Below are 17,980 nucleotides of genomic sequence, written 5' to 3' on the forward strand. Positions count from 1 at the left end.
TGCGAGTGCCATTATGTATGAGGCACAGCTGTGCAATGCATGAAACGGTCCCCGACCTTCAGGAGGAGACAGGTGGATACACAAACAAAATCACAGTACAATTTGATAAATTCAGTGAGTGTTGCAGGTTCAGGATTGAGTAGTGGCACAGATGTGTGGAGTGTCAGCTCTACCTGGGCCAGAGCTCAAGAAAGGCGTTTTCTTACGGGTAGCAGAGTTGAGTCCAAAAGATTGAGTGGCTCTCATTCCCTTTGGGCTTGTCGGGTGGCTGCGGCTGGATGCTGCCCCGTGTGCGTTTGTATGTGGGTTATGTCAGCTGAGACACTGTGCAGGTGCTTGGGATGTAATGGAGAGGTGAGCCTTGATGGGAAGACGGGGGCCGATCCTAAAGGGCCTTGGGAGCTGTCCTGAGAAGTTTGGGCTTAATCCTGGAGACCAGTCATTCTCAAACTATAGTGTGTGTCAGAATCACCTGGAGGGCTTGTTAAGATGCAGGCTTCTGGGCCCCAAAGTCTGTGATTCTGTGGCTCTGAGTGGGCCCTGAAAGTTCGCATTCCTCACAGGTTCCCCAGAGATGCTGATGTTGCTTATCCAGTAACCACACCGTGAGGACCGCTGCAGTAGAGCCAGTGATCTGTTCGCGTTTGCATTTTAGTGCCCAACTCTAGCTTTTTATTTACAATTAGAACAGCCCAGGTAGTTGAGAAGTGGTCTAGTAAAATTAGCTAGCTGCTAGGGTCTCAATAATCGTGTTCCCCCAGAATCCTTTCGTTGAAATCCTAACATCCGAGCTTGATGGTATTAGGAGGTGAGGCCTTTGGGAGGTGCTTAAGTCGTGACAGTGGAGCCCTCATGAATGGACTTGGTGACTTATAAAAGAGGCTGCAGAGAGATCCCCAGCCTCTCCCATCATGTGAGGACACAGCAAGAAGGTGGCAGTCTGCCACTGACAAGAGGGCCTTCACCAGGACTCAACTGTGGTGGCACCCTAATCTTGGATTCCCAGTCTCCAGACTGTGAGAAATACATTTCTGTTGTTTATAGCCAGCCAGTCTGTGGCATTTGGTTATAGTTGCCCGAACTAAGATACTGGCCAAGTGTAGGAATTCTAGTAGTAATGGAACATGTGCTACATTTTCCCTGCAGTTGGATGTGAATGAGCCCAGTATTTCAGCTCCCTTTAAAGCTTTCCCCCACCCCACTGCTGTTCTGGATCCTGAAATGTTATCAAGAATAGTTAAAGTGGGGCTTCCCTGGTGGCACAGTGGTTCAGAGTCCACCTGCCGATGCAGGGGACGCGGGTTCGTGCCCCGGTCCGGGAAGATCCCACATGCCGCAGAGCGGCTGGGCCCATGAGCCGTGGCCGCTGAGCCTGCGTGTCTGGAGCCTGGGCTCCTCAGCGGGAGAGGCCACAACAGTGAGAGGCCCGCGTACCGCAAATAAACAAAAAAGAATAGTTAAAGTGATAACTAATTAAGAACCTGCTGTACAGCACAGGGAACTCTACTCAATACTCTGTAATGGCCTATATGGGAAAAGAATCTAAAAAAAAAAGGGTGGATATATATATACATATGACTGATTCACTTTGCTATATACCTGAAACTAACACACAACGTTGTAAATCAACTATACTCCAATAAAAATTAAAAAGCAAAACAAAACAAAACACATAAGCTGTTTCCCCGGTAGGAAATAAAGTATCGTCTATGGACAAACAGACCCTGCAAATTAACAAGACTTCTGACTAATGATACTGAAACATTAAATGAATTGTTAAAGAAAAAAAAGAATAAAGTGATTCCAGAGTAGTATTTATTCAGCTGACTGCAAGGAGGGACATAATGTTGATTTGAGTCTGGTAGAAACTGCCGTATATAAATACTGCACTCTTCGGGGTGACGTGCTCATAGTGTAGATTGGGAGGTGTTGGCAACATTGTGTGTATCTCGTTTAGAGTGTAAGTAAAGAGTTTTGGAACTGAATGTGTCAAGCAGAAGTGTAGAAGAACTTCAGACTATATTGAGTATGTACCTACACACAGTTACTTGTTGATAAGAACCATAATGATTTCCATTAGGAATTATTTTTTTAATAATATTTCTCATCTGATTTGGGATGTAAAGGTGTCCCTGCCTGAACGAAGGAGCTACTCTGTAGACTCTAGCAGACTTCTCAGAGTCCCTTCTAATGCTCTGTGATCTAACTTCCTAGCATTGCAGTAATTTGACACAGTTTCTAATTTATGAATGACCTAAACTTAGAAAGCACCCCAGGCCATTGCTGCAGGGCACTTGCCAGGGTTTCCCTCTGCCCAGCCCTGATGCTCTGAGTGCGGCAGCGGCCAGAGCCTGCGGTTCCTTCCCCAACATCCAACACAGCCCCATCCCTTACCTGCCTTGAGGGACCGAGGACTCAGGGCACTTCCATTACACTCTCTACAGAGAGTGTAGTTTTATATAGTTACATATAAAATTACACATATATAATTTTACATCCAACTCTGCTCCCACCTCTCTTCTCCCAGAAAACTTTAGTCATCTTCCATTCTAAGACCTGCATTTATACGAATAAAGTTCAGGTCCAGAGATGTTAAACAGGTACCTGGTTAGTCACATGCTGATCTGGAACTTGAACCCACGTCTCCTGGACCTTAGTCCTGGACTCTTCCCACCGCACTGCTCACTCACACAGGCAGATGCTACGCGAGTCATGCTCCAAACTTAGAAATCGTACGCGTCAGAACTGCGTTCTAAGTGTCTGTCTTCTGTCTGTTCAAGTCACAGTTCTAATGTGGGAGAAGGGTTCTCCCGGCAATTTGATGTGTGGATTTAACTGATAGGATGCTATTATTTAAAAAATCTACAAGCATGCTGGAGGGCCTTAAGCCAAAGGAAGTACTGGAAGTTTCAGCCCTTGAGATGTTTAAAGGAAGGAGATAAAAGGTGCGCTGTAGGCACCCTGACTCGGCCTTGCCTGGCCCGTGAGGCCCCTGTATTCTTCTCCACTATAACATGAGAGGCTCCACCATCAGCTCCTGCTATAGGATCTCTGCTTATTCCTCAAATATACTTTCTACTAAAGTGGAGTGACACACTCCAGACTTTGAAATTTCAGGTGTTTGGTGTGGTAAGAGAATCCCACTTGTAAAACAGAGAACATTCCGGCCTCAAGTTGAAAAGGAAGGTAAATATTGTTTTAGTTCCTGGGCAGCTTTTGAGGTGATTTTCAGATAACTCTGAAGAAGTTTGTGATGATCAGTAACTACTGAGAATTGCCATCAGCTTCACAGTAAGAAGGAAGCACCGTTTCTCCTTTGGAAACTGGACTAGTCCCTGAGTGAATCCATACCTGTTTCTTGAACCCTCTTCTCAAGGGGGTTTATTGAAACTTGTATTTCAATGTCCAAGAAAGATTCAAAGACTTGTCAGCCTGTCGGTGACGCTTTCTAGCGAGGAACCCCCTAATCCCTTCCCTTGGTTGCGTGGGGGGGGGTGTGAGGAGACCTGTGCATCGTGGGGGACGGAACCCAATGCTGGGGAGTCGGGGTAGTGTAGCCTTGCCTTCTGCACTCTCACAGGAGCTGTGCCTCTGTATTAATACTTCTCAGTGGGGTGGGAGGACAGGGGCATTTGACAAGGTCTGCAGACATTTTTGGCTGTCACACAGGGGGAAAGGGATGCTACTGGCATCTAGTGGTAGAGGCCAGGGATGCTGCTAAACATCCCATGATACACAGGACAGCCCCACAGCAAAGATTTATCCACCCAGAATGTCGCTGGTGCCCAGGCTGAGAGATCCTGCCGTGTGTCATCCATGGAATTCCTCAATCAACCTGCCGAGGCTGTTGCAGTTAGGCTATGCCTTGGAATTTGATAGCGCACTGTGAGAAAAGAAATAATCTGTTGTTGACACTTTTGAGTACTTGAAAACTACAGCGGTGCCATTTGAACCCAGTTGTACTTGTGCTACTTCTGGAGCCCTTGGTTTGCACTGTAGGTTACTTTACCCTCCTTTGCCACATTGGAAATAGTATCTAACAGTTGTCCCCTGGTGTTTTTGTTTTACTGCAAGTCACTTTACTCACTTGAGGAAGAACTATGTCATGGGCAGAAGGCTTACAGCAAAAAGCAGTTCTGTGATGTTGTTCATGGGTCCACTGAAATATCCTTATAGGGTTCGCCTAAGGTCTAATCCAAATGTCTTTTTCCGCAAATGACCCCCTTTCCTTTTGCTCTGACCTCAGTAGAATCTAGACTCTATAGGAAGGAAAACAGTAGACATTTATAATTAATTGTTGTAGAAGATTATATCACTCGTGTGTTCTTCTCGGCACCCGTGCAAAGAGCCACTGTCACCCAGTGTGTCACCTGGCACTGTTTGTGGTCTCGGCCTTCTTTTTTAAGCTGGATTAAACATCGTGTGGTTAACCGGTTTTTAACAGTGTGCAGCATTGCCTAGGTCTCTGCAGAGAGACAGCTGCAGGAGTCTCGCTTGAGCTGGGCAGCGCATCTTCCACCCTCTTGCCTGCGCTTCTCTTGGCGTGAAGATTTCTTGGATGGACGGGTTCTCAGGTCACCAAGAAGCGTATTCATCTGCATCGCTGGATTTACTGGGACTTTTGCACGGCAGTCGCGTGCGCTGCTGGAGTGCCCTGTTAGTCATTTAGCCCTGAACATGGCATTGGTTTTCTGAGGCAAAAATAAACAGAATTGTCTAAGCAGCAAGTTGCCGTAGCATTTGTTAGCAACAAGCTTTGTCATCAGACAATGGCTTTGTCTTGCCCTTGACAAACAGAATGCATTCACGTGAGCAGGGGACATTCAGGCAGGACTCCAGAATGTTTTCTCAGCTCTGCAGCTGGGTTTTAGGGGAAGGTTTATTCTCTTTCTTCCTTCCCTTTGGAATTTGCCTCAGTTTTTGTCCCTTTAGAAAGATTTTTAAGCCTTCTCAGGAGAAGAATTTGGTTGTTGTTAAATGTGTGTCCGTTTCTTTCTCTATATCTTTCTTTTTATTAGTCTATTTTAACCCAAAATTAAAATTGCAGTCTAGGTTTATTCTATAAAAGGCAACTTTTGTCACCCAATTTTAAAGTAGCTTAAATGTTATGTACAAAATTTAGAGTTTAAGGATGTATGTTTAGAATGTTTAAAGTAAATATAACCAATGCAAAATAGTTCAAGGATATGTGCTTTAAATCTATTTAAAATAACTGTAAACTGCAGAATAGTGGATTATAACTGTAGGAGTTTAAGCTCCTTAGAATCTAAGTATAATGGAACTAACATGAGCTTTGGAGGTAGAAAAATAAATGAAAACTTTTCTGAAAAATTCACTAGTCCCAGCACGTATTTCTTTAGGTATACACACGAATAGTTTTAGTTTGCAATAGGCTAATTTGGGGAAAGACTGCATTTACTTTTGTCTTCCCACTAAGGGGGCTCTGAAATATGCTTTTTTCCTCTCGAGATGAGTGCTGAGTTAAGTTCTTTGGTCAGGGCCTCTCTGTCAGCCAAGAATAGGATATGCTGAGAACCATCACTGAAGTCAAATGAAAATGTCTCCTCAGCTCATGTATGGAAAACATCCTGTAATACCTGACAGACCCTCTTGAGCAAGGCTGACTGTTGACTTGAAGTCTGCCTGTGACCGTTGGTGATAAATGTCAGAAAAAGCTGCTCTGAAAGACACAGTGTTTTGTGGTCCTTGCCTGAGTTTTTCCAGTTGATTGTTCAGCCTGCCCAGGCGCTATTGTAAGCATCTGCACGATTGACTCTGTGACACGAGGGCAGTGACGACCACCCTAGAGAATTGGATGTCTCCCTAGGTGTGTAAAACTTCACTTAGACTCCGTGTCCAGGGGCACCGAGAAACACAACACCAACCCTCTTTTATTGTCGCCAGTTCCAGTCTAAGTCATGTGTGTTCTGACTCACCTCCAGAGCTGTGCTCTGACCTGCCCAGGAAGGTTTATACCCATCCAGAGGTCGCCTCGGCCCTGGACACCACCTGAAACAATCCCGCCGTGTTTCTGAAGTGAGCTTGCTTTTCCGCTTTCCACAGTGGCTTTCACACTTTGCCCACTTTCCTCAGGCCTCTGTCCCCTCCCCCTTTTTACGCACCTCCCTGAGCAGATAACCTCCCTCCCCACTTCCAGAAACCAGAACCCAGGAAGGGAACTGCTCCAGCTCCCCATTTGCTTGTGTCTGCATCCATCGCTGTGCCTTGCGTGTTACCACAGTGGAGGAGGTGGCCTTTCCCAAAGCCAGCCTCCTCAGGTGTCTACTGGGTACCCATCTGTCACCTTTTTTTCTTTTAACTGGTTCCTGCTCATCAGCATTAAAACCAGCTCATTTCTTGCCCATTTAAAAAAAAAGAAAGAAAAGAAAAATGCCTTCCCTCAACCCAGCCCTTCCCTGCCTTCAGGTGTGTATGCAAAGCCAGTCAGTTGTCCACAAGGAAATGCTCAGCGCTCATCGTTTTTAAAAATTAATTTCGTGTGAGTCTTTTGCTTTTTATGTTATATAATGTCAGCTTAAGAAAACAAACCATTGTATATGTTTTTGAGGTTATTTTCTTTTTTTTAAAGAAATTTATTTATTTGTTTTTGGCTGTGTTGGGTCTTCGCTGCTGCGCATGGGCTTTCTCTAGTTGCGGCGAGCGGGGGCTACTCTTTGTTGCAGTGCACGGGCTTCTCATTGTGATGGCTTCTCTTGTTGTGGAGCACGGGCCCTAGGCATGTGGGCTTCAGTAGTTGTGGCACACGAGCTTCAGTAGTTGTGGCTCACGGGCTCTAGGGCACAGGCTCAGTAGTTGTGGCGCACGGGCTTAGTTGCTCCGCGGCATGTGGGATCTTCCCAGACCAGGGCTCGAACCCGTGTCCCCTGCTTTGGCAGGTGGATTCTTAACCATGGTGCTACCAGGGAAGCCCATTGTAAATGTTTTTAAATTAAATTTTTAAAAAGTCTCGCTAAGACCATGTAGCTCATGGTGGCAGAGCCTGAATTCTAGTCTTATTCCAGACTCTGCTGACAACTGTCTACTGCATTTGATGTGGAGGTCCACTAGTGATCTTGGCCACAGCAGATTTGATGGAGGGGAGGGCTAGACACTGTAACAGAGTAAGCTGAAGAATGGGAGGTGAGGAGACTCACCCTGGTTCTCTCCTTCACAGCCAGAGTTCTAGAAAGAGCACAATACCTGATCCACAGCAAGCACTCAGCAAAATGTTAGCTATGTTGTGTTGATCTCTCGGTAACATTTGACACAGATCATACATCCACTCAACACATTTTATGAGTCCCTCGTGTGTTGCCAGGCGCTCTCGTAGGTGCTGATGGTACAGCAGTGTGTGAACAGACAAAACGCTACCTTTATGAGGACATACAGGATAACTAAGTCGAATATGCAGTATGGCAGTTGTGCTGTAGAGCAGGGGTCCCCCAACCCCCTGTCAGGAGCCGGGCTGCCCAGCAAGAGGTGAGCACCGAGCCAGTGGGGAAGCTTCATCAGCTGCCCCCCATCGCTCGCATCACTGCCTGAACCATCACCCCCCCCACCCCCCGTCCACGGAAGAGCTGTCTTCCACGAAACCCGCCCCTGGAGCCAAAAAGGTTGGGGACCGCTGCGCTAGAGAAGGAAAGACGGGAGAAGACTGGTGTTTTAGGGTGGAGGTTGCAGGTAGAAAGAGAGTGGCCAGGGAGGTCTTCCCTGAACCCTGAACTAGGGACCTGAAGGGGGCGGGGAACTGAGCCAGGCAGATTCCTGGGGGATGAAGGGGCCAGGCTGAGAGGATGGATAGTAAAGCCTGGAGCAGGGAGCTACCCAGTGTGTCCAAGAAACTGGTCACCGTAGACCACGTAGTGTGTGACTCCATTCATACGAAGTGTCCAGGATGGGTAGTCCAGAGACAGCCCTATAACATAGTGATTCACTATTTTTATAGATTATACCCCATATAAAGTTGTTATAAAATATTGGCTATATTTCTTGTGCTGTATGCTATATCCTTGTAACTTATTTATTTTATACCTGGTAGTTTGTACCTCTTAATCCCCTTCACCTGTGTTGGCCCTCCCCATATACTCCTTCCCTCTGGTAGCCACTGGTTTATTATCTGTATCTGTGAGTCTGTGTCTGTTTTGTTACATTCATTCGTTTGTTTTAGTTTTTTTAGATTCCACATATAAGTGAAAACATATAATATTTGTCTTTTTCTGTCTGACTTATTTCACTAAATATAATAGCCCCCAGGTCGATCCACATTGCAAATGGCAACATTTCATTCTTTTCATGGCTGAGTAATATTCCATAATATATATTGGGTGGGTCAAAAAGTGCCTTTGGTTTTTTAAGTAAAAATAAAAGACACATTTTTCATTTTCACCAAGAACTTTACTGAACAGTGTATTCATCCTTTTGTTCTACTACCTTCTGCCATTTTCCGGCAACTTCATAATTCCACCTTCCCAAAACTTATCTTTTTGAGCAAAGAACTGTTCCAGGTGCCTTTTACAGTCTTCCAGGGAATTGAAATTTTTTCCATTAAGAGAAGTTTGTAAAGACTGAAATAAATGGAAATCTGAAGGTGCAATGTCTGGTGAATACAGCGGATGAATCAGAACTTCCCAGCCGAACTGTAACAGTTTTTGCCTGGTCATCAAAGAAACATGCAGTCTTGCATTATCCTGATGGAAGATTATGTGTTTTCTCTTGACTTATTCTGGATGCTTTTTGTCGAGTGCTACTTTCAGTTGGTCTAGTCAGGGGTAGTGCTTGTTGGAATTAATTGTTTGGTTTTCCGGAAGGAGCTCATGATAGAGGAACTCCACTCCAATCCCAACATATACACAACATCATCTTCTCTGGGTGAAGACCGGCCTTTAGTGTGGTTGGTGATGGTTCATTTCGCTTGCCCCACAATCTCTTCTGTTCCACATTATTGTACAGTATCCACTTTTCATCGCCTGTCACAATTTGTTTTAAAAACGGAACGTTTTCATTACGTTTCAGTAGAGAATCGCATGTGGAAATATGGTCAAGAAGGGTTTTTTTTGCTTAACTTACATGGAACCCAAGCATCAAAGCAATTAACATAAAACCAAGCTGGTGCGAATGATTTTCAATGCTTGGTTTGGATATTTTGAGTATGTTGGCTATCTCCCGCGTGGTATAATTGATTGTTCTCATTTTTTTTTTTTTTTTTGGTACGCGGGCCTCTCACTGCTGTGGCCTCTCCCGTTGCGGAGCACAGGCTCTGGACGCGCAGGCCCAGCGGCCACGGCTCACGGGCCCGCCACTCCGCGGCACGCGGGATCCTCCCGGACCGGGCACAAACCCGTGTCCCCCGCATCGGCAGGCGGACTCCCAACCACTGCGCCACCGGGAAGCCCTGTTCTCAATTATTGTTTCGATTTAATTGTATCAACTTCAGCTGGTCTACCTGCCCGTGGAGCATCTTCCAGCAAGAAATCTCCAGCATGAAACCTCGAAAACCACTTTTGACACGTTCGATCAGTCACAGCATCTTCTCCATATACTGCACAAATCGTTTTTTGCATTTCAGTTGTGTTTTTACCTTTCTTGAAATGATAAAGAATAATATGCCAAAAATGTTGCTTTTTTCTTCCATTTTCAATATTAAAATGGCTACATAAAAATTCACCAATCTTGATAAGTCGTTTTTTAAATGCACGCTGATGTGACAGCTGACGCATACAATTTAACGAAATTGTTTCAAATGAAGTTAAAGACAACTAAGTGCTACTAGAGCCATCTCATGGAAACAAACAAACCTTTTGGCCAACCCAACAGATATGTGTATCACATCTTCTCTATCTAGTCATCTGTTGATGGTCACTTAGGTTGCTTCTGTATCTTGGCTATTGTAAGTAGTGCTGCTATGAACATTGGGGTGCATATATATTTTTGAATTAGTGTTTTCATTTTCTTTGGATACATACTCAGGAGTGGAATTGCTGGATCATATGGTGGTTCTATTTTTAATTTTTTGAGGAACCTTCATATTGTTTTCCATAGTGGCTGTCATTTAGTACCCACTGCGGCTCAGAATGTACCACATCAGACATTAATTTGGCCCACAGCCGCTGTGTTCTCTCTTTTGTACCTTGTCCTCTGAATGTGTACTATCCATCTATCTCATTCAAGGTAAAGAGACTGCTGCCATGAAGGCTGATCTCCTGAGGGCCAGGAACATGAAAAGGTACATTAACCAACTGACTGTGGCAAAGAAGCAGTGTGAGAAGAGGATCAGAATCCTGGGAGGCCCTGCCTACGACCAGCAAGAGGATGGGCCCTTGGATGAGGGGGAAGGGCCTCAAAGCCAGAAGGTGGAACTTTGTAGTTTCTTGTTTTGCCATTTCATATTTGTTACGAACACGGCTTTAATCACATAGACAATCTTTTCACTTCTTGGTTTTTAACCTAAGACATATATTCCAGAACATAGACTCACCTCTTGTTCTTGTAGGGCTCTCAGTCTATCTTTCCTTCTTGACTTCCATACTGTTTTTAGTTTGCTAAATTTTTTGGCCTGAATACAAATCAGGTAATTTCTTAAAGAGAGTAAATATTTTATTATAGTTAAGAAGCTGTGCTACAGAGTCAGAAAGCCTGGCTTTTAATCCCAGGTCTGCTGGGGATTGACTTTGGGCAAGTTAGTTAGCCTCTCTGTACTCTATTTATAAAGTAGGGTTAACTGTACATACCCTACAGGGCATGATAATCATTAAATTAAATAATGCACATAAAATGGTAAGTATGGTACTTGGTGTATAATGAGCACTTAATAAACATTTGTTATTACTGGCAGTAATTATTCAGGGGTATGTTTAGTGATGTTATAAATGTAAGAGGAACCCAGCTGTGGTCTCTCCTTTTGGAATAAAACATTAGTCCCAAGATCCTAATTCTCCACATTCTCATTAGTACGCCGTAGATAGTCTCGTGAGTGTATCGTAGGTATTCGGCAGCTAGAGAATCTTGGGCCTGGGTCCCTCTTGGTAACATGTTGGGGGTATTAAGAGCACATTTACTTACTCTTCTAGGCCTTGTGGTCCTTTTGAGTGCTTAGGGGGTATATTTCCTAGAGAAAAATTAACCTGCTGGTCAAGGGGTAATACACACAAAACATAAAACTAAGTTAATAGAGTATGCATCATGAAACCAGATCCAGTGGGTTTGGGAGATAGTGAAAAAGGAGTAAATAAAAATCCCTGAGGGGAATAAAGAACAATCTGCCTTCATAGGCTACCTTCCAGCCTGAAATACTTCATGGCCTTCGGCATATGTGACATCCACCAGGACAATTTTTTGTCTTCTGCCCAGAGGTTATTGATTGTGGCATCAGCCCTCCCAGAATTTACCAGAAGTCTTAGGACAGAAGGAAACGTGCTGATCCAACAGAAGGAAATTAATGCAAGAGCACAGTGTTTGCTATATGGAAGCCCTTAGTAAATGTTAATTGGTATTACATTGTCTCTCTCTCTCTAGATATATATATTTTTTAATCATATATTTAGCAGTAGTGTCAACGTGGACCTACCCAGTCTTTTCTTTCCACTTCCACACAACAGGCTCAGAATTACTGAGATTAGTTCATCTTACATTAACACAATGAGATTGAGTTCATCTCACGTTAACACATTTGACCCAGAAGTGTGCAGTCTCCTTATCCTGGTCGCACAGACCCACACCATTAGTGTAGGTGTGAATCAGTGAAAGGCTTATGCAGGCTTCAAGAGAAAACAGAAAACAAATGGAGTAGAGAACTTGGTTAGTTCACCAGCTAAGATATGAGATATATCAGATGTTCAGTTAGACTTGAGTTATATTTGCTGTCATTTATTTGCATATATTTGCACTTTTAGAACTAAACATAAGAGTGTTCATAAGACACAATAAAAGAATCTAAAAGTGGCTAATTTAGAAGATGTTTTGGACTTGATTTTGCAAATATGTGGATTTGTATCTAACTTGAAATTCATTTCAATCCATGAAATTATACTGGGAAAACTTCCTTAGAATTGTTGAGAGTCTTTCCTGCTCAGCTCCTCCCCATGTTAAAAATGGATTGCTGTCTGAGTGATCTGTCATTCCCAGCCAGAGTCGACATGGGAGCCTTCAGATTTCTTTGGAGCCTGTACAGTTAGGATTTGTACCGAAAAATGCTTCGCTGGTAGGTGTACATAAAGTGAGGATACATGCTACGGTCTCCCAAAGTTAGTAAACTAAATCCTAAATATTAATGGTCTGTAGCAAGGGATCACTTTTGATTACTTAGTTATCAAAAGTTATTAGAAAAATGCCTGCCCCTTTCTGTCCACAGAACAGATTGAGGACTTACTGTCAGTGGCAGAAAGAGTTGAACATGCATTGATCATATGCACTTGATTTTAGAAAGATCTTAACTGGTAACATTTCTGAAAATTTTCCAATTGCCACAATATTAATTTTAAAAATCTTAAATGTAAGTTTTCTTTTCGTTGCAGTATTCATAGACATCATTTTTATTACTAATTAATAACTAAGGATATAGGAGTTAAACTCCTTCTAAATTAATTTGAGGCATTTCTCCTAGTTGAGTCATGAATTATGATGAAGCTCATCTGCTGTCCATACTCAAGATTGATCTCACTGTGTCTTCAGATAGTGGTTTTTCTTTTCTGTAAGCATTCAAAATAGTAAACAAAGGAGTAATTGTGATACATCTCTACAATAGTTTTATGGGCCAATTAAAATGCATACAAAAGATTTTTTTAAACGAATGTGATATTATAAACAAAAAGACAAGGTATGAAATCATTTGTAGATTTCCTCAGCTATATGAAAATAGGATGGAAAGCAAAAATGCCAAATTATTAGGCTCCAGCTTCCTGGTCTTTTATATATTTCTCTTCACTTTTTCTATTATTGGCACGATTGCTTTTAGCAATACATCCCATAAGGCAGGGATTTTTGTCTGTTTCATTTCCTAGAAATGTGCCTGATACAGAGTAGATACCAAATAAAGCTTTTGCTGAATGAATGAATGATTAATAGAAAATTGGTATTTATTGAATATGTGCATTTTGAATATTCAGTAAACTTTTTAAATTTAAAATTTAGGAAGGTGAGAGAAGTACTCTATTACATTGACTATGAACTTAGAAAATGAGACATGTTTTCCTGAATGTAGAAAGTAATCCATTGGAAGTTAAAGCAAACTGATATTTAAAATTTGATTTTTAAAAACTTTCTCTTAAATTTCCTTCATAGATTCTTCAATTCGAAGATATCTTGGCCAATGCTTCCTACCGAGAGCACTTTCGAACGTACATGGAAAGGATGGACAAGAGAGCTCTGATTAGCTTTTGGGAGTCTGTGGAATATTTAAAGAACGCTCACAAGGTAGGATATATAGGCCCAAAGGAATATTAATCACTAGCTGTTGAAAACTTGTATGTTAGGCAGTATGTCTGTGTTTCTTAATCAAGCTGTAAGATAAGATACATTAAAAGAATACTTTAAACCAAATATATCATCGGCATTATGTTCTAGCCCATAATGGTAAATAGAATTAGATTTCATTTTTACAAAAAGTGCTTTTGAATGTGTAGTCAAGGAAAAAAGATTTACAAATATTCCCAATTATTGAATTTAGTTTCAGGTAGTTATTTTTTAACCCATTATAAAAAAGGCATATACTTATTACCCACATGGCTGTTACAATAAATTTGGTCTTATCACCTATACTTCAATCTCATAACCTTGTTATTTTTAATATCATAATGTGCACATTTTACACAACTGTCCTCCTTTAATTTAAAATATGATTGTGTTAAGCAAGACAAAAAATAATTTTTGGTCACAGATGCCTATTACAGCACAAAGCCCAACAATAAGCATTGTGTTTTGCACTTGGCAAGTTCTCGACATATATTTAAGAGTTAAATTGAAGAGTGTGAAATATATGTGTGTGTGTGTGTGTGTATATATATATATATATATATGTCTAAAAACATAACAATATGTACAACATATATAATACATGCATTTTTAGAGGCTTATTTATTTTTAACATTTTTATTAGAGTGTAATTGCTTTACAACGGTGTGTTAGTTTCTGCTTTAAAACAAAGTGAATCAGGTATATATGTATATATATATCCCCATATCTCCTCCCTCTTGCGTCTCTCTCCCACCCTCCCTATCCCACCCCTCTAGGTGGTCACAAAGCACCGAGCTGATCTCCCTGTGCTATGTGGCTGCTTCCCACTAGCTAGCTATTTTACATTTGGTAGTGTATGTATGTCCATGCCACTCTTGAGAGGCTTATTAAAGTAAGCATAAACAGCACTGTGTACATTAAATTACTCATTTGCACTTCATATGAATGTTGCTAGGGCTGAATACCAACTTAAAATACATCATAAATTACAGACTACTTTGGTTAAGAAACTAAATCCAGTCTCATAGTATTTTTAAATCTTCTTAGGAATGTCTTTCATTGTTCATTTATAAGCCACAAATTACCTCATTTTACTCAATATTATATTTGCCAACTTTATTACATATTTTATTTACCAGACTTGACTACAAGCTTGACTTTTGGCTGCTCTCAGAGGAATATTGAAAAGAGCAATCTAAAAAATTGTCCTAAACTACTGAAAACAAGTTGAAAAATGTCAATGCAATAAGAGGATATAGCTTCCTCTAATAGCTGTATTTTGACCTAACAACACTGATTTGGATGTAAAACTTCCGGATTGTTTGTTGTATTCATAATATCCGTTAAGTCGTTTGTCTTCATTTTTTGCTACCGTCGAAGACTTTTCATAACATTTCTAGAGTTAATAAGTTGTCCATAGTGGCAATGTAAAGGTTATGTTAATGAGATGTTTGCACTTCCGAATTAGGCTTAGTACACTTAGGCGGAGACCTTAAGACCAAGCTGTGTAATACAAGCTTGATTACAATGTAGTAAGTCATCATTCTGAAGAATATTTCTCTTGCTTTCTTTAATTATACAATTATTATTTTTGTGGTACGCGGGCCTCTGACTGTTGTGGCCTCTCCCGTTGCGGAGCACAGGCTCTGGACGCGCAGGCTCAGCGGCCATGGCTCACGGGCCCAGCCGCTCCACAGCATGTGGGATCTTCCCGGACCAGGGCACGAACCCGCGTCCCCTGCGTCGGCAGGCGGACTCTCAACCACTGCGCCACCAGGGAAGCCCTAATTATACAATTATTATATTGACTTTCTTCTGGAGTGAGAAGTTGGCATTTCTAATTATTTTTACTGGATGAAAAAGTCATACTGAATTTAGCTGATCAATTGTATTCCTGTGGAACTGAGATTTATGAGAAGGAATCCACTGCAAGAAGAGAACTGTTCTCATTCTTATTTTTTTCCTTCCAGCATTAAAAAGAAATTACATTTGTTAACTGTTCAACGTCAAGTGTTCCTTTTAAGGAACCAGTTGTTTTTTCAGGGTCTGACACTCACCCCTTGGCCCTGAATGTGCCCACAAAAGCCTTTGCACACTCATCCTACCTTCTACATGTCTCCCTTCCACCTTTAAAATGCAGATAATTCAGAAGAAAATAGTTTTTCTCAGAGATGGTATTACTTTCTTCATCTTCCTGTCTTTTCAGAACGAAATTCCACAATTAGTTGGTGAAATTTACCAGAATTTCTTCGTGGAGAGCAAAGAAATATCTGTGGAAAAATCACTTTACAAAGAAATCCAGCAGTGTCTTGTAGGAAATAAAGGAATCGAAGTGTTCTGCAAAATCCAGGGAGACGTTTATGAGATGCTGAAGGATAGGTATTACCCTTCATTTATTGTCAGTGATCTGTATGAGAAATTGATGATAAAAGAGGAAGAAAAGCATGTCTCCCAGTTGATTTCCAACAAGGATGAAATGGTGAGTCATGTTTAACTTTCTGCTCCCTTTTGAGTGGATAAGCTTTGAATATGATTATGTGGGTGCAGACTTTGTGAGCCAGATTTGGTGTGCACCTTTATCTTTTGGCATACAGCACTTTTTTTTTAAACATCTTTATTGGAGTATAATTGCTTTACAATGTTGTGTTAGTTTCTGCTGTACAACAAAGTGAATCAGCTATACATATACATATATCCCCATATCCCCTCCCTCTTGCGTCTCCCTCCCACCCGTCTAGGTGGTCACAAAGCACCGAGCTGTGCTATGCGGCTGCTTCCCACTAGCTGTCTGTTTTACGTTTGGTAGTGTATACATGTCCTTGCCATTCTCTCACTTTGTCGCAGCGTACCCTTTCCCCTCCCCGTGTCCTCAAGTCCATTCTCTGCATCTTAGCATACAGCACTTTAAGTGGAACTTTAAGTTGAATTTCCTTGTTGCTTCTCGTCCTCACTTCTGTCTTTGTCCTTCTGATCAGCTGGGTACCACCAGCCGCTGCTGAGTCAGAGACCGCCCCCTGCTCTGTCTGCCTGAGACACAGCTGGGTTTGACTCCTGAAAAGTGAGGGCAGAAAATCTGTGGGGTGGGACATTTGTGACCAAGTAAGAGAATCATTAGCACAACAGTCCCGCTGGAGAACAGACAAAAAGGACGGGGAAGAAATGAGGAGAGGTAGAGGATGCAGGAGGAGTCTGCAGGAAATATTTTGGAGTTTAAAAAAAATCAGATGAAATTAAGATGTTTTGAAAGAAACCTTGTCCAGCCATACCTGAAGTCTGATTTTCTTATAGTGTCCTGGGTCATTTTGGATAGCCCCAGTTGCCGTCTCCCTTTACTACTAATGACCTATATGAGTTTGAAGGTTTTGAAGGTACAAAGGAAAAGTGTTTTAGAATCACCTTATATAGAAAGATTGTAATTTATCTTGGATTCTTTCTTTCTGTCCAGTTCACTGTATCTCAAGCCCTGAGGAATCAGGTACTTGTTCATGATGGTATTAGAAGCAGATGTCTCTGAACTGTTGGTAAATTCATTCATTCAGACTTTTGAAAAAAAGTTTTGTTACTTGGTTCTTTACATTTTCAGTGTATAAAACCACTGAACTAATTGGTCCAAAACTCGTTACTCCTTGCATTTTATTTTTAGGATAGCCCAGCTAAAACAAACCAATCTCTCTACCTCAGAAATTAAAATGGTTAATATTCAAATGTTGTGAAAAGTTTGTCCAAATCAATACCCAACAGATAAACTGAATAAGGACTTGAACTGACAGTTAATATGAAAGGTAATAAATAGTAAACAAACGTGAAAAAATGTGCATCTTCACCCAGCATTCAGAGCAGGGTGGTGTGTATCACTGATCTTTTGAAAGCTCCTACTCTTTGTTGCAGTAGTCCCACTTCTAGAAATTTATCCTATGAAAAGAACTAAAATGTAGGAAAAAAAAAGTTTATGCACAGTGGAGTTTATTTTAGGTTTTGGGAAGGCAAAAAAGCAGAATCAACCCATAGCAATAGGGGTATGCCTCAGTATATTATCAATTCATAGAATACTATGCAGCCATAGCAGTTATAACTTGGAAGACTACAATACCCTCAAATATACAGCCTTGTATATTATGCGAAAAAGGCAGAATACCCTCTTGAATGTATACAAGGAGTAGGACGATGTCATAATATATATACTCATGGACAAGGATTAGAAAGAATATACAAAAATGCTTGGTGTTCTGGGATTATTAATACTTTATTTTTCTTTGAAAAATTTCTTTTACTGTTTGTTACAATTAATAAAAATCAGACGAAAAAAATCTGGAAGGAAGTTAAGGAGTAAATGAACCAGAAGACAGTTCTCAGCAGTTCTTTCCATGCTGTTGCTGCTCATGAATCTAATGACTAATATGCTATTTGCTGGTAATCTGTTCAGGTTTTTCCAAACTCTGTGGTCCTTTATGAATCTTAAGTCACTTTCAATGCTAACCATTTTACTTGTAAAATAATCTACCTGTTGATTAGTAAAAATAAGGACTGAGTAAAG

The 17,980-nt window shown here is 41.4% G+C and overlaps 1 protein-coding gene across 15 annotated transcripts in view; it reads left to right on the plus strand.

Annotated features, from left to right (window-relative positions):
• The window catches only part of SNX25 (sorting nexin 25), a 108,506-nt gene that overhangs the window by 66,342 nt on the left and 24,184 nt on the right, over positions 1–17,980 (plus strand). For all 15 annotated transcript variants that reach the window (XR_012328884.1, XR_004524319.2, XR_002173543.3 and 12 more), the window contains 3 exons: positions 10,168–10,349; positions 13,276–13,407; positions 15,653–15,925. Coding sequence is in view for 10 of the 15 variants with exons in the window: in XM_019921387.3 (XP_019776946.2) it covers positions 10,168–10,349; positions 13,276–13,407; positions 15,653–15,925 (587 nt within the window). In the remaining 5 variants the exon portion in view is untranslated. The remainder of the gene's footprint in view (positions 1–10,167; positions 10,350–13,275; positions 13,408–15,652; positions 15,926–17,980) is intronic.

The sequence above is a fragment of the Tursiops truncatus genome, chromosome 21 (assembly GCF_011762595.2).
Source record: "Tursiops truncatus isolate mTurTru1 chromosome 21, mTurTru1.mat.Y, whole genome shotgun sequence".
Taxonomy (NCBI): domain Eukaryota; kingdom Metazoa; phylum Chordata; class Mammalia; order Artiodactyla; family Delphinidae; genus Tursiops; species Tursiops truncatus.